General features: G+C 41.3%; 1 protein-coding gene and 1 pseudogene across 4 annotated transcripts in view; one reads left to right on the top strand and one right to left on the bottom strand.

The window, feature by feature from the left end:
* TEX10 (testis expressed 10) overlaps nucleotides 1-16,417 on the bottom strand; it is a 45,810-nt gene that overhangs the window by 22,021 nt on the left and 7,372 nt on the right. For all 4 annotated transcript variants that reach the window (XM_066627088.1, XM_066627090.1, XM_066627091.1 and 1 more), the window contains exons 2-7: nucleotides 15,939-16,127; nucleotides 13,625-14,334; nucleotides 7,842-8,088; nucleotides 5,755-5,867; nucleotides 3,237-3,475; nucleotides 394-529 (exon numbers count right to left, since the gene is read on the bottom strand). In XM_066627088.1, coding sequence (XP_066483185.1) covers nucleotides 394-529; nucleotides 3,237-3,475; nucleotides 5,755-5,867; nucleotides 7,842-8,088; nucleotides 13,625-14,334; nucleotides 15,939-16,118 — 1,625 coding nt within the window. In that variant the 5' untranslated portion in view covers nucleotides 16,119-16,127. The remainder of the gene's footprint in view (nucleotides 1-393; nucleotides 530-3,236; nucleotides 3,476-5,754; nucleotides 5,868-7,841; nucleotides 8,089-13,624; nucleotides 14,335-15,938; nucleotides 16,128-16,417) is intronic.
* On the top strand, nucleotides 7,437-7,556 carry LOC136654883 (5S ribosomal RNA; annotated as a pseudogene).

The following is a 16,417-nucleotide window of genomic DNA, read 5'->3' as shown; positions in this document are numbered from 1 at the left end:
ATCTGGCTAATAGGGATGGTCTTTTGGATATGGCAAAAGTAAAGCTTCTCTTAAATGACATCACCTGAGAAACTGAGGAAGGTCGCAAAATTTGTGATGGTGGCATTAAACGATGGTATAGATAGTGCTTTCCAAGCTTCTTCATAGTGTGGAAATTTGTTAGCTAATGCAAGATTGATATTTCTGGTTTTAGATCTAATTGAATTTTTTATTTTATGTTCTGTAGTTAATTTTAGACTTTGTTTAACCTTATAACCTGACAAAGCTGTATGTACTTGTAAGAAATCATTACCCTACCAGCAATACTTCCTGCTGGGTTGTTGTTATTGGGGTGCATAGCAATAAAGGTTATTCTGATTCTGAACAGTAAATTAATAAGTAGTAATATTTTACCTGTTTGAATGAGTGTTCAATTCTTCCTTTTGATAAACATTGCTGAAAAATTTCAAAAGCAATGTTCGGACTGAGAACTGAAGGTTTCTTTGCTGGTAAAGCATGTATACTGCTTTCATTAGTGTCTCTGCTGTCACTGGAGGGGCAGAAAGCAGAAGAGATATTTTACTCCCTTTTTTTTTCTCTTCCTTATGCTCTGTGCAACAGGTACGAAGTCATTTTTGTACTACACCACTGTATGACTAGAGCAGATCACAATGAGAGATACAATGCCAGGGCAGAGAGAGACAGCTGATGTTATGGACTATAACCTAAGCAGGTGGAAGTACATGTTAAGATAACAGCTCTTCTTGATATCAGACATTGGTAAGTCACCTCCTTTGCCCTAAAACGTTATTAGCTTCCTAGTTTTCAATATAATTCAATAACTGGTATTAAGTATTTAAAGGGTATAGTGAGCAACTCCGAAGGATCTGAAAAGGCCTCCAGGCCTGATGTCTGATAGCCCTAGACTAATTTAAAAGCAGACAAAGCAGCATCCTTCAGCCTCAAGTGGCCTGAAATAATACAGATACAGGAATCAATTCATCTTTCAAGAGAGGCACATCTTGCTCATCACTTTTCCTCTTACAAATGCAGATGAGAGCAACAGCAGGGAATGAACCAGGTTCCTATTTGCAAGAATTAAGGGTAAAACAAAAAAACACACACACAATTCTTATTTGATGCAATGTCCTTGTGTTTTGTACACTGGATTTTTGTTCCTGAGTGGAGAAAAGCATGCAAGACAATGAGGTTGTTGCAGTGGTTGTTCTCGTATTAGAGGGCAGGTCCTCTCCTGGATTGAGACCTGGTTGAAGACCAGGAAACAGAGAGTGGGTGTCAATGGGCAATTTTCACAATGGAGAGAGGTGAAAGGCAGTGTGCCCCAAGGATCTGTCCTGGGACCGGTGCTCTTCAACCTCTTCATAAATGACCAGGAGACAGGGTTGAGCAGTGAGGTGGCTAAATTTGCAGATGACACCAAACTTTTCTGAGTGGTGAAGACCAGAAGTGATTGTGAGGAGCTCCAGAAAGATCTCTCCAAACTGGAAGAATGGGCAGCAAAATGGCAGACGCGTTTCAATATAAGTAAGTGTAAAGTCATGCACATTGGGGCCAAAAATCAAAACTTCACATAGAGGCTAATGGGTTCTGAGCTGTCTGTGACAGATCAGGAGAGAGATCTTGGGGTGGTGGTGGACAGGTCGATGAAAGTGTCGACCCAATGTGCGGCGGCAGTAAAGAAGGCCAATTCTATGCTTGGGATCATTAGAAAAGGTATTGAGAACAAAACGGCTAATATTATAACGCCATTGTACAAATCGATGGTAAGGCCACACCTGGAGTATTGTGTTCAGTTCTGGTCACCGGATCTCAAAAAGGATATAGTGGAAATGGAAAAGGTGCAAAAGAGAGCGACTAAGGTGATTGCTGGGCTGGGGCGCCTTCCTTATGAGGAAAGGCTATGGCATTTGGGCCTCTTCAGCTTAGAAAAGAGGCGCCTGAGGGGGGACATGATTGAGACATACAAAATTATGCACGGGAAGGATAAAGTGGATAGAGAGATGCTCTTTACATTCTCACATAACACCAGAACCAGGGCACATCAACTAAAATTGAGTGTTGGGAGAGTTAGGGCAGACAATAGAAAGTATTTCTTTACTAGCGTGTGGTTGGTCTGTGGAACTCCTTGCCACAGGATGTGGTGATGACATCTGGCCTAGATGCCTTTAAAAGGGGATTGGACAAGTTTCTGGAGGAAAAATCCATTACAGGTTACAAGCCATAATGTGTATGTGCCACCTCCTGATTTTAAAAATGGGCTATGTCAGATGCAAGGCAGGGCACCAGGATGCAGGTCTCTTGTTATCAGGTGTGCTCCCTGGGGCATTTGGTGGGGCCACTGTGAGATACAGGAAGCTGGACTAGATGGGCCTATGGCCTGATCCAGTGAGGTTGTTCTTATTTTCTTATTTTTCCTTATTGTACAAGGGAAAGAGGCTACCCCTATTAATCTCAGCATATTTCTTCCTCAGGGGTTGTTATTGGTGACTTGGGACAGGGAATCACTTTCCACTACAAGGTTTCAAGACCTCATTTCTTGAGGGAGAAATACCTTAAGGGAAATGGTGAGTTTGTTGCCATGAACAGGAGGGTCACAGTTTCAGAATAATCACTCTTTCCCTTCTATTCAAATTCAAAACTCAAGAGCTGTAACAAGTCAACATCAATGTTTTAAACACACTGTTCACCAGGAAAGATGAGATTTGTTTCTAATAATTTTTCCTTTCTGAAAATCATGGAACAACAGAAACATTTCTAAGATCTTCTTCTACACATGTTCAGATGGATAGTGTGTCTCTATGAATAACTACATGTATGCACGTACGTATGTAAGTATGTACGTAGATGCAATGCTGTCCAGTTTCATTCTGGTTAAGAGATGAGAAGTATCCCATGCATTCTCTCCTCCCACTTCCAGTTTTAGAACCAACCACAATTAGCAATATGACTACATTAGTTGAATGTTCTATAACAAACATTTTACACAAACTATGGTTCAGAAACCTGCAGAAAATGCAGTTTGCTGCCATAGAACTGAACTGAAAGAGAAGAAACACTCATTTTACATGTCCTATGGTTAAGAGATCAGGCATCCACACTGAACCAAGATGACTGCAGTTAATCTCTTCCCGACCACTTCTGGATTTTCTCTATATGAAGAACTAAAACGAGCAGCCCGGCAAAATACAACAAAACATGTTCTGGTACACAAAAGGAGCTGATACAAGGGACCATACCTTTGTTTAGTTGTATCTGTAGGAGTCTCCAAGTCACTCTGAGCAATCTGTTAAGCTGCTTACAGTTCAACTTACAGCCATCCTGAAGAGTCTCAGTCACAAACTTTCTAATCATATCTAGCCAATGAGAATCCATTTGTAGCGTTGATGCATTTGCCAATGAAACCATGATCTCACACAAAGTTAAATTGAGCAAGAGATGGTCAATATTGTTTGAAGATGTCATACAGTACTTGTTGCTAAATGAAACACATGGAACAGAGTTTTTATAAAAACTAACATAAAAGGTTAACACTGTCATCATTTAACAAGGAAAAACCTCTTACACTACTGTGAATCATAAGTAACTTCACAGTTGCTTGTGAAGGAATCCCCTGGGATGTCCACTAAGTATTTCAGCTAAGAGGACACATGCTCCTGTACTGTTGGCATCCTTCAGTCTCAGAAGACTATGGTATCGTGCTCTGAATGGTGGCTCTGGAACCGAGTGTCCTCTCCAGTGCATGAAGTCTGGGTAATGTATATATGGAGGATAGACTGTTACCCAGGCAGCAAATCCTCCCTCTCCACGTCGCTGAAATGGTCCAATGGAAAGGCAGAGGCCAATACGGTTGGTTCTAGCGGCGTCACAGGAGTTGCCAGAGTGTGACTGTATACAGCCGCAAACTGCCTCAGGGACTCCAGCTCTGGATTTTGCCTCGAGGTTGTCTCCTGAAGCCTTTTCTGTAACTGGATGTAGCCGCAAGGTAGTGGATGTTTGGGATCAGAGTTTTCCTTCTCTCAGATGAGCTGCCTTCCCAGGCTAACGAGTCCCAACTGTTTAGTCGCCTCTTACAACAAGTACAGCCAAACTGAGGGCCTATTCTTGTCCCCAGCCCCCAGGGGTACACATGCTCCAATGTATTGAATACTGAACAGTGCCCACTGCAATCACAACACATGCCCAGCAACACAGAAATACAGGCACGCACCGCTTAACAACCATTCGCTTAAAGATGGATCACATATACGACAGTGGTCAAAGCACAATAAAGACGCTCTTAATGAGGCAATCGCGTCTCCCGTAGTTTGTAGCAGTGTCTGCTTACACAACAGAGAGGCTCTTAATGCAAAGGAGAGATAATCTACCTCCAGTAGCCTGTGCAGCTAACTAGTGTCTCGCAGGGAGTGTCTGTTTACACAAAGGCAACAGATTGGACTGAATGTTCACTTAATGACCTAATTGCATAACAATGGACACTGGAGAACGCATCACCATTGTTAAGTGCCGCACACCTGTATTTGAAATAAGATGCAGAAAATTAAAATACCACTTCAAAGCTATGGACATTGACCAGCAATGGTCAAGGATATGGTTACAATTACATTGTATAACCATAAAAATGGCGGGGTGGGGGGAGAAGAGGTGTGGGGGAAGAGAAAGAGTCCAACATGCTGAGAATCTTAGCTTTCAAAAGTTTTAAAAACCAAACTTCTAGCTCTTACAGTTGCAGAAACAGACTTGAATATATGTGAAATCTTAGTAGTCAGAAGACCATACATATCACATGCTTTTTCCTTTTTTTAAAAAAGTTGACAAAAGAGATTCAGAGAAATACTGAGGTGGAATTCCACACACACCTGGGCCTTTGGTCATCTTTATTCCTTGTGCTATTGCTACAGGGCTGGGGGATAAGAATAGGCCCTCAGTTTGGCTGTATTTGTCGTAAGAGGCGACTAAACAGCCACCTGGTAGATGGGACTCGTTAGCTTGGGAAGGCAGCTCATCTGAAAGAACAAAAACTGTGATCCCAAACCTCCACCGCCTTGTGGCTACATCCAGTTATGGAAAAGGCTTCAGGAGACAACCCCGAGGCAAAATCCGGAGCTGAAGTCCCTGAGGTAGTTCATGGCTGAACACAGTCACGTTCTGGCAACTCTTGCGATGCCGCTGGAACCAACCGTATTGGCTTCTCCATTGGACCATTTCAGCGACGTGGAGAGGGGGGATTTGCTGCATGGGTAACAATCCATCCTCCATATCTACTTTACCCAAGCTTTGCGCACTGGAGAGGACACTCGGTTCCAAAACCACCATTCAGAGTGCGATACCATAGTCTTCCAAGACTGAAGGATGCCAAGGAAGGAGGAATTGCTACAGGAAAAATATTAAGAAAAAAAATCTGGAGGTAAAATTATCGTTTCCGTTTTAAAGGTTAGCCTCCTTGCCATATGAAACTAATAGAAGTGAATAAAATTAAACGCTGAGATAAAGATTTCTATTTTTTCATTGAACAAGGCAAAGGAGAGAAGGACAAGCTAGAAGCATTCCCTCTGCAAAGCATCTGATGTAGCAGTCAAAAAAGAACCAAGTGATTGGGCATTCTTTCCATATACACCATGTATCTAATGGGTGGGGTTTCCCCCCTTAAGGGTGGAGCAATGCTAGATAAATCTGGAAGCTTCCAAGGTCAGCGTGCACAAAACCACAAAGAACTGCTATTCAATTCTTTCTATGCCTTCTTAATTCCATGCATACCCTTTTAAGGAATCTTTCTTTCTGTGCTTCATTGTATCTTGGAAGGAGTAAGGAAAATGAGACATGAAATGGTTCTTGAAATGACCCAAGTAATTTGTTCGAAGCCAAACTTCCTATTGGAAAAAAACACACACATATCAAATCAAGAGACAAGTAACCCAAGGCAATATATTTCTCTAAACAAACTTTACTAGTAGCTTTCAAAATACAAAAGCTCTTTTAAACTGCTGCAGCTTAAGAAGCTTACATGTGGAAGTATACGTATACAGTGGGCCCTCCTTATCTGTGGGCTTGGCATCAGCACATCTGAACATCTGCAGATGCCAAACCTCAGCTCAGAGGGCCTCCTGGATGCAACCAGAAGTGGCTTCAGCGCAATCCAAACCAGATTTAAGCCAACACAGCAGTTGTGAGGCCTGCACTGCTGTGCCAACACTGCATCCTGTGGATCGGCTGTTGGAGGTAGTAAGGGTAGTACCAGGTGATAAGAGGGTGGAACGGGAGGTACATCAGGCTCGGGGGGGGGGGTGAGAATCAGTGGAGCAGGCCTCTAAAGTATCCCATCCTCCCTCCCAGGCCTGAATGCCCTATAGAGGGTCAATAGCATTCATGATGCTTGCTGAGGGCCCAAAGTGATGTCATTAGGCAGTAAGTGATGTCATTAAACAGGTCATGACCAAAAATAAGCACTTTTTCTCACTTGGGATCTCATTAGCTGCAAATGACAGAAGAGAAAACACATATCTTGAACATATTTCAAGATATTTGAGAGCTGCTTTCAAGTGGGCTGCCCTTTCAGCAGTAACACCTCAGCATGGCTCAGCAGCTGAGAGCCTGAGAGCCAGATAAAAAACTTCCGCGGGTTGCATTTAGCCTTGTTTGACACCCCTGCCCTAAAGGAACCTGCTCAGACTTACGCCAGCTGATCTGGTGCAGATCTGACTAGTCCCATTGGGTAGGATGGGGCGTTACTCAGGCATGGGGAAAAAATATCCTCTTACTCCAATGAGAACTCCAGCCTGCTCCTAAGCTGCACTAGATACAGTGGAGGTCATGCGGCCCTGCTGCACCGCATATTTAAAGCAGATGTTTAAACCAGACTTTGCTAGCTCTGAAGCTTCATATTGTCTGCCAACTGCAGTGGTCAATACTGCATATCTCTACTGCACCTGATGAACCCACAGTCCTAGCAACATTGGCTCGTTAAGATTTCTAGTTCAGCCACTGAACTCTCTTTTCTTGCTGAAGTGTTTGGACATTGTGAAAACAATACCAACACTTTCCAAGTACAGGCGTGCCCCCATATTCACATGGGATCAATTCCGGAGACTCCCCATAGATAAGGAAACAACAAATACATAGGGGTACCTGAAATAATAGCAGATTCAACATACCCCGTTTGCCCATTAGCATTGTTTAAAAGGTTACCAGTGAAGTGTCTCTTGCTTTAATAGGTCATTATAAGCGTTCAAGCTTATAGCAGGACATGAGCAGGCTGCCAGCAGCCTGAATACTTGACGAAACTAGATCAAACAGGAACAGGAAGCAGGAAGTTAACTGCTTCCTGTTCAATCTAGTTCCACTAATCTTTTTCAAAAACCAGTGTTGTGCAAATAAGACTAGTCAGTTTTCAATTTTACTGTAACTCTCAAACTGGGAAATTATTCTAAAGCTAGATTAATTTTAGCAGCAACTGTTACCCTGCACATGCCCAATCTCGTCTGATCTTGGAAGCTAAGCAGGGTCAGGCCTGGTTAGTACTTGGATGGGAGACTGCCTGGGAATACCGGGTGCTGTAGGCTTATACCATAGTCTTTCGAGACTGAAGGTTGCCAACCAGATTAATTTTCCTGAAAATTTTTGAAATTGAAGAATTTTTTTTCTAATTGAAATATTTAGGGATGATATTTTGTAACACAAGTGAGGTGGTAATATTAATGTCAGCTTCTCAAAGCTTGAGAATGGCACAATATTTGCCCACTTCTTCACTCTGTAGTACCATATGTACAAAGAAGATGAATATTTCAAGCACAAGTAAGTCAACAGCTTCCTATGCCTGTATCTCTACAATCACTTTAGCCTCTTACCATTTCATGTGCATTTTCATGTTGCTTTGCAAGCTTCCACAACAGATGTATGATAGTAAGTACTTGCTCCATAAGCTGCTGGGATCCAGGTTCCAGAAGATTTCCAAAAATGGGAGCCTTAAGTTGTGTAGGTGATGCTTCAATCCAACAGTCAAGCAGCAATGGAATTATTATGTCAATAAACCTTTTTAAATTCTCAGTTGATGACAGACTTTTCTCAGCATTGCCCATCATACTCACCAAAGACCTAAAACAGAGGCTAGAAGTGAGATTTTTTACTACATGTGGGTTGTTTTTAAACAAAGAACTGCTGCACAAGATTAAATGTATTTTATGCAAGGAGATGAGTGTGTTACACACAAACTTGAAAGTAAGCCCTAACAATGAGACTTCCGAAGGAATTATGCACAGGATTAGGCTATATGTTAAATGTCTTTGAACTAAAATAGTTGGCATTTAATTTAATAAACACATTGAAATAAAATTGCATATATCATTTGAGCTCCCTGGAGAAAGAGCACAATAAGAATACCTAACCATTAGTGAAGTGAAAACACAAGAAATAATGGAAGACTGCTTGACCAGCTTTTAGAACTGCCAGTCAGCATTCATTGAAGGAGAAACTTGTAGCACAAGTGGAAGCTGAACCAACACTGTCTGTTCGAATAATACTTTGACCCTGGTATTCTAACCAAAGAGACTGGGAGGTGAGCTCAATCTCAAGTATTTCTTGCTCCCCTCACTGCTGGAGCAGGGGAGTGAAACAATGATCTTTTAACTCAGTAGGCTTGCAGGGTGAAGTACCACCTTAACAGACTCCTGGAGAGAGAGCTAAGGTTGCTGCCGGCAAGGATAACAGTGTAACAAAATTTGAACAATTTTCAGTTTATCCAAATATTTTTTCTTTATTAATTTTGCTGTGAGGATTTCAAAAATGTCCACTTTTGGCATAGCATCAATAGCCACAATACTCAGTGGTAAAATATGACGTGTATTACAATGCATTAGGCCAGGGTTTCGAAAACTGTGGGTTGTGAGCTGATTGTTGGTGGTCACAAAGTTTTAGCTGATAAGTTGACAGCTGAGAAGGCAAATGCATAGAACCCCAAGGAAAGTGAAACTGAGCCATATCACACATTTACTCACAAGCAGGCAAACCTGCCTTAGTCTATTGGAAAGGGCAGCCCCCTTCAAAACACCCAAGAAGAAAGTCCCTCCCTCCAAGTTGGTGAATGTATTGAGCCCTATGGAAAGCAAAACTAAGCTACACGGTCATGTTTACTCATGAGTAAGCAAACATTCCTTAACTCATGATCAGGTCAGGCAAAGAGGAATGCAAGGCCAGAATGGTCCCAATCTGATAAAAGTGGAGCTCAACAAATGCTTCAGCCCCTGCCCTAAAAAGAATAGAACAGAGAATAAAAGAGAGGCTTAAGCTAATAAAGTGAATTTTCTTCTTTTTTTAGACTTTTAGAGTCCTGATAGTGATATAGTTTAAATATAAGAACTTAAATTGAACTGGAGACTGGATAGGGCTGAATATCTTATTGATTTTTTTTGTGAGTGGGGGGTGCAGGCAAGCTACAGAGAAAATTCACTTGGTGGAACAAGACAGGCTTCCCCTTATTTAATTATTTATTTTAATTTGCTTGATGATGTCACTTCCAGCCATAATGGAAGTTGATGGAAGTTGATGATGTCAACTTCTGGTGGATCCCAGTGCTAAAAGTTTGAGAACCACTGCATTAGGCAATAGGATAGATAAAAACACAATATTTAAGATATAAATTTTGATGATACAAAAAACTAATAAATTACGATTACCACTGGAATCAGAATCTCTTAATTGCATAACATTAAAAAGTTAAAATAAATGATTTTGGGGTTACACAGTGTAATCTATGCTGAAGCAAGCAAAGGGGACAGAGATTGTGCATGCACTAGTGCTACATCCTAACCAAATGCTTAGTTCCAAAAAAGTATTCCGCCAGATGCACAAAATTATACTTTTAAATATACTTTAAAATATGAGGTCTATGTCCTTTGGTCCTGTAACTATTTAGCAAATACAGTAGCAAACCATCATGTTTTAGCTTCTATACAACTCCTGAGGTCTAGAAAATGAAGTTTTCTGTTTCTCCAATATAGAGAACAAGACTTTCGCCCAGACACACACTATTTACCCTACAAACAGACAAAACTTGATTTCTGTTTGACCATAAAAACTGTAATGTGTTCTATATGGGATTACACAGCAGATTGCTTGGAAGTTTCAGATAACATGAAATGTTGCAGCCCTATAAGGCAGTGGTTCTCAAACTTTTAGCACCAGGATCCACTTTTTAGAATGAGAATCTGTCAGGACCCACCAGAACTGATGTCATGACTGGAAGTGACATCATCAAGCAGGAAAATTTTTAACAGTCTTAGCCTGCAATCCTACCCACACTTACCCAGGAGTAAGTCCCATTTACTATCATTGTTAAAAGAACATACAAAGTAGCCTGTTAAAAAGTACAGATCTGTCACATTTTTCCAAATGCAGTCACATGCTGTGGTAGCATCAAGTCTAATATATTAAAAATAAAATATTGAAATGAATGAGGCTCCTTGCAATTGGCTCACAACCATCCTAGTAGGTCCCGACACACAGTTTGAGAAACACAGTTAAGGAGTTCTGTAATGAAAACATAAGGTCTTTGCAGCTGCAACTGCGCTGGTTGCCTGTCAGCTTCTGGGCACAAATCAACTAAATAGAAATTTTTGAATGACAAAGTCTACATGCTTATTAAGATACTCAGAGAAGACAAGTAACATCTACCCTAGCAAAGTATAAAGCACAGCCTTCCACACACAGTCCCTGTTTTCTGGAACTCTTTCCTAAGAGATAAGAGCATCACATGCCTTATATCACAAGCTTTTAGGAAGCAAGCAATATACAGGGTTTAAAAAAAAACAGAAATAGCTCTCTATTTTTTAATTTGTACAGATTTGCATAATTCACATTCATATGGACTACTTTGTTGTATGTTTTTGAATACGTTTTTGTAATATTTTAACCCTTTTGTTCTCAAACGGCATGCCACAGCACCTTCAGGCACCGCAGCAAACTTACAGGGGTGCCATGGTATGCCCCCTGTAGCTTCTTCTTCCTAGTTCTCCTTAACGCCACCATCATGGATCGCGAGAGAATCACATGTGATTCACAACCGCAGCTCACTGGAGAGCCGGGAAGAAGGGGCCACCACCAAAGAAGGGAAACATGACCATGGTAAGTTTGGGAATGGCTGCTTTAACTGATGTTCTGTTTTTGAATTTCTCTTATTGGCCATTTGATAGAGTAACAATCAAAAGAGGAAATGTTCCTGCCCAAAGTTTATAATTTAACTTCAGTCCCAGAGGAGTCAAGAAGGGAGACAAGGAATGAATGACAGAAAGTGTAGTTAAGAACATAAGAACAGCCCCACTGGATCAGGTCATAGGCTCATCTAGTCCAGCTTCCTGTATCTCACAGCGGCCCACCAAATGCCCCAGGGAGCACACCAGATAACAAGAGACCTGCAGCCTGGTGCCCTGCCTTCCATCTGGCATTCTGACATAGCCCATTTCTAAAATCAGGAGGCTGCACATACACATCACAGCTTGTAACCTGTAATGGATTTTTCCTATCGAAACTTGTCCAATCCCCTTTTAAAGGTGTCCAGGCCAGACGCCATCACCACATCCTGTGGCAAGGAGTTCCACAGACCAACCACACACTGAGTAAAGAAATATTTTCTTTTGTCTGTCCTAACTCTCCTAACACTCAATATAAGTCGATGTGCCCTGGTTCTGGTGTTATGTGAGAGTGTAAAGAGCATCTCTCTATCCACTTTATCCTTCCTGTCCATAATTTTGTATGTCTCAATCATGTTCCCCCTCAGGCGTCTCTTTTCTAGGCTGAAGAGGCCCAAATGCCATAGCCTTTCCTCATAAGGAAGGTGCCCCAGCCCAGTAAACCTTCCAGCCCAGTAATCAGCTTAGTCGCTCTCTTTTACATCTTTTCCATTTCCAGTTACTTCATTACAGTTTCAGTTGGGCATGGGGACTAAAAGTTTCAGTTAAAGGTAAAGATAAAAGAAGCAGTTTTGCGGGGATTTGATGAGGAGATGGCACCCCACAAGTGTTATGAAATGCTAGAGGCATCAAGGAAGGAATAGGCCAAGAACTGTCATCCTCTTTGGTTTAAAGATATGCACAACTCTTACCATAGATACTCGCCTGTAAGTCGATCTAACAGATAAACCAAGGGCAGGTTTTGAGCAAAAAAAAATGGAATTTTTTGTGACCCTCGGATATTTCAGGCATTAAACTTAGACGGCTGCCTGACTATAATTTTGTCCGAACCATTAATCAAATCCTTCTTTAAGGTACCTGGTATGTTATGCCAGAGGCTCTACACATACAACATATAACACATAACTGGGAGTGTGCAGTTCACAGCAGAGACAAGCAACAAAGAATTACTGTGAGCAAGTGCAGCTGCAAATAGCTGCAACCCTATTTACTCAGAAGTAGACCCACTTTCCCTGGGTGTTATTCTTAAGTAATGGTTCACTGAATTGCAGCCTGGGACTCTGTTTCAGATGTAAATGAGGATTACATCCTGGTGATTAAAAAAAAAGACCCCTAAACTGAGGGGTGTGTGAAATTCTTTGAAAATGACTTGCCAGGAATGTAGTGAGGCAGCAGCAAAAAGAAAAAAAGAGGCATTTTCCCTTCTTCTCCAAGCTGGAAGGGAGTTAAAGGTGCTTATGGGAGTTACGAGAAGGCTTTGTGAGGAGTAAGTGCTGTCCTGCTTCTCAGCCCAGTTCAACCCCCCCACCAGCCAGCTGCTAAGCTTCTCAGAAGCTCCCGCCTCATCTACTGCACTAACCCATGTATAAGTCTACCCAGGTTTCTGGATCACTTCTTGGACATAAATTTTTGACACAGGCGAGTATATACTATGAATGCAAAAAATGCCTAGCTTTCTGCAGCAGTAGTCTCTCCACCAACTCCTATGGCTAAGTCTTCAGGTCAAGAGTACAGAACTCACAAAAAGAAAGGAATCTACAGATTTCTGTGGCATTTGATAACAAACTCAGTTTCAAAGAAAACTTAAAAAAAATTGTCATCCACAGAAACTCTTAAGCAAGAATCAGCATTGACAAAAACACATTCCCAAGCCATGTCCAGTTTTCAGTGCCGGAAAAGGAATGAAAAGTCTAAATCCTTGTTTATATTTAGAGGAACAGGCAACAGTTTAAGAATAACTCACTTTTTTCAAAATAGACTGTATTACATAGAGACTAGTTGATAAGAACAGTGTTGTTTTCTTCACATAAGATCATCCATGCCATATATCAGCATAATAAACTATAGTCAGTCCTCCTTATCCGTGGCTATGGCACCTGTGGTCTTGACTCAACACAGGTGCTGACCCCCATCTGAAGGGCCTCAAGGATCTCCCAGGTGTACCTTCCAGTCACATCTGGGAGGCATACTGAGGTACTGGGAGGTCATGCACAACCTCCCCAAGCCTCAGAAACCTCCCAGACACAATCAGAAGGTGCTTCGAATTTCATCCATGGAAATCAGAATTTGCAGAGCGGTCCTGGAATGAATCCCCCGCAGATACCAAGAGCCCACTGTGCTGCAATTTGCCTCATTGAATTACCATGCAGTAGCTGCTTATTCTGTTTCACATTATAAGTATAAAAGATGACTTACATCTTATAGGTTAAAAGCACACAATTTCTCACCTGAGCCTGAAGGATGAACTGATTCTGGGTTGTGAACCACCATTTTCATACAACTGGATTTGCTTTTGGCCATTAGCATGTTCCTGCCAATTAATCTGTAAGGAGTTATTTGATGTTTGGGGATTGTCATTTTGTTCCTGTAGTCCTTCACTGTCAGTTTCCAATGCACTGGATCCTTCCACCAACACCTGAAGGAACTTTCGAAGTCTGACAAGTACATTCAACCTCCACTGCTGGGAAGTTACCCTACTATTTGGATTAACAGATATCTTCCAAGATAGTTTATCCCCATTTTTCTGTTTTGACAGCTGCTGATGAGAAATAAGCTCTACAAAGTTATTCAGTAATACACTACTGCGATCCATCAGGAGAGTAGGATACTGGTCTAACAGAATGTCCAACACCTTTAAAGAATCCCGCTGAATTCCTTCACTGATATGAGTCATGGCACTGGAAAGATGGGCACTCACTAAGGGGAAAAACGGAGATATGTGCTCGGCTCGAACTTTTGGAGCCAAGAACTGAAGGAGACAAATTGCCGCCGCTCTTACAGTAGAGTCCTTGTCTGTAAACACAGCTGCTAGCTCACTCAGAATATTTGAAAGGTATGTATCAATGATGCATGGATACTGGGAAAGCAGATCTTTGAGTCCAAAAAGTGCACTTTGTTTAACTCCTGCACTACAGTGGTTCATTTGGGAAAGAAGATCCTAGAAAATAAATGTATATATATTAGTAACTGCTTCAATTATTATTATCTGTGCTATAAACTTTCTCAAATCAATCAGGTCATATACTTTTGTTTTAATGCTTTTATTTTAAACTTTGCAACACCATTCAATCACAGTGAAATTAACAATGTTCTGGCTGATAGGCCATGGTTGAATAAAACCATTCTTACCCAACATTTCGCCTACTACTTTGGTAGGCATTTTCAAAGGACGAAGCTACAGCAAGTAGCTCTTCAAACTACTCTACACTTGATAACCCAAGGTTAAATCTTCCTTATGACTGATCAAGACATCTTCCTTCCCTCTCCCTTTCCATCATAAACCTTATAGCTGGATGTACCCGATTCTACTTATTTTGAGTGGAACCATCAGTTCCGTGAGCAAATCAGTGGGGAAGCAATGGGAAGCCTACTGAGCCCAGCGGTGCATAATCTCTACATGGAGAGGTTTGAAATTACAGCCTTGGACACTGCACCATATAAACTGGTGTCTTGAGCATGACACGTGGATGACTTCTTTGCAATTTGTGACCAGAAAGAGGCAGAACTTCACTTATTTTTACATTCACAATATACATCCAGCTATAAGATTTACAATGGAAGGGTTTATGAATATTCAGTTTCACAAATAGCAGTCATAAAAACCTTAGTATTTATACCATTCAATATGCTAACTCCAAGGGCAGTCAATAAGGATATACAATGTTATAGGGCTCATTCCTATAACCCACCAGTCTATAGCATGAAACATAGTATTATTGCAGGGCAGACAACCAGAAGGCCCAGGAGAGGTATGTAAAGATCTTCCTTTTTCACTTCCCCACAGGCCACCTGTTCACCAGTGAGTCTCCTCTATGCCCACTATATCGAGATCATTATGAACAAACTGAAAAAGGACAGGTCCCAAGACTGATAATTGGGACACATCACATTTACCTCTCTCCATAGTGATAATTGTCCACTTACTCCAACACTGTTTCCTGTTCTTCAACCAATCCTTAAGAGGACCTGCCATCTTATTGCCTGACTGCTGAGTATTTTCAGGAGCCTTTGGTGAGGGACTGTGTCAAATGCCAAACCAAATCTATTGCATTCACTACAGTGGAATCAGTATCCCCATGATAAACGTCTCAATCCTAGGTGCACAATCTATAACAACAAGTTGGAGACAGCAAATGCCACCAATGTTGAATGAAACTAAGGAATGGGACGGCCCCAACATTCAGCAAGCCCTAACAGACCTTTCACTGATATGGTAGAAAATGTTATATGGGCATGCTGGCCCTCTTAACTTCACTTTTAATTAACAGTAATACTGAAATTAAAGTAGATAACTTAATTTTACTTTTTGTTTAACTACCTAAATTATCTAGAAATTTGAGCAGATACAGCTGATGCCTCTCAGAACAGGGATCTGCCTTCTCACTCTACATAAAGTACCATGTAAACAAATGGCATTATAAAAACAAAAATACTAGATATTCCTTGGCACCTCCAGTGACACACAATAGGTTATGCGCTATTAAGATTAGCACCAAGTGATACAAAGAGAAACTCAGCAACAGTTGTCAAGTTTTACTGTACCTTTATGTTAAGCTTTCTATTGTTCGTTGGAAGTAGTTCATCCTCTCTAAGTTGCTCAGGAAGATGTATTGCCTTTGTTTTGAAGTTTGTAATAGTCGCATTGTCTAGCCGAGGTTTCTTTTTTCCAACTTTTAGTTTCACCTTTTGAAAATCTTCTTGATGTTTCCTTTTCTTAGTCATTGTGAAAATCTGAAAGAAGATGTTGGACAATTATGCCTAAGCAAACAAAAACTAGATGAAACTAAAGGTAATCACTCACAAGTGTTCCTTAGTTTAGCACACAAAGGCCACAATCCTAACCAACTTTCCAGCACTGACATAAGGGTAATGCAACTTCGAGGTAAGGAAACAAACATTGCTTTACCTTGAGGAGGTCTCTGTGACTGCCCCCCCCCCAACTGCAGGATGCAGCACACGTCCCATTGGCACAGCTATGCCAGTGCTGGGAAGTGGGTTAGGATTGCGTTCGAAGTTGAATA

Source organism: Tiliqua scincoides, chromosome 5 (assembly GCF_035046505.1).
Source record: "Tiliqua scincoides isolate rTilSci1 chromosome 5, rTilSci1.hap2, whole genome shotgun sequence".
Lineage (NCBI taxonomy): Eukaryota > Metazoa > Chordata > Lepidosauria > Squamata > Scincidae > Tiliqua > Tiliqua scincoides.
This window is presented reverse-complemented; position numbering and strand designations above follow the sequence as displayed.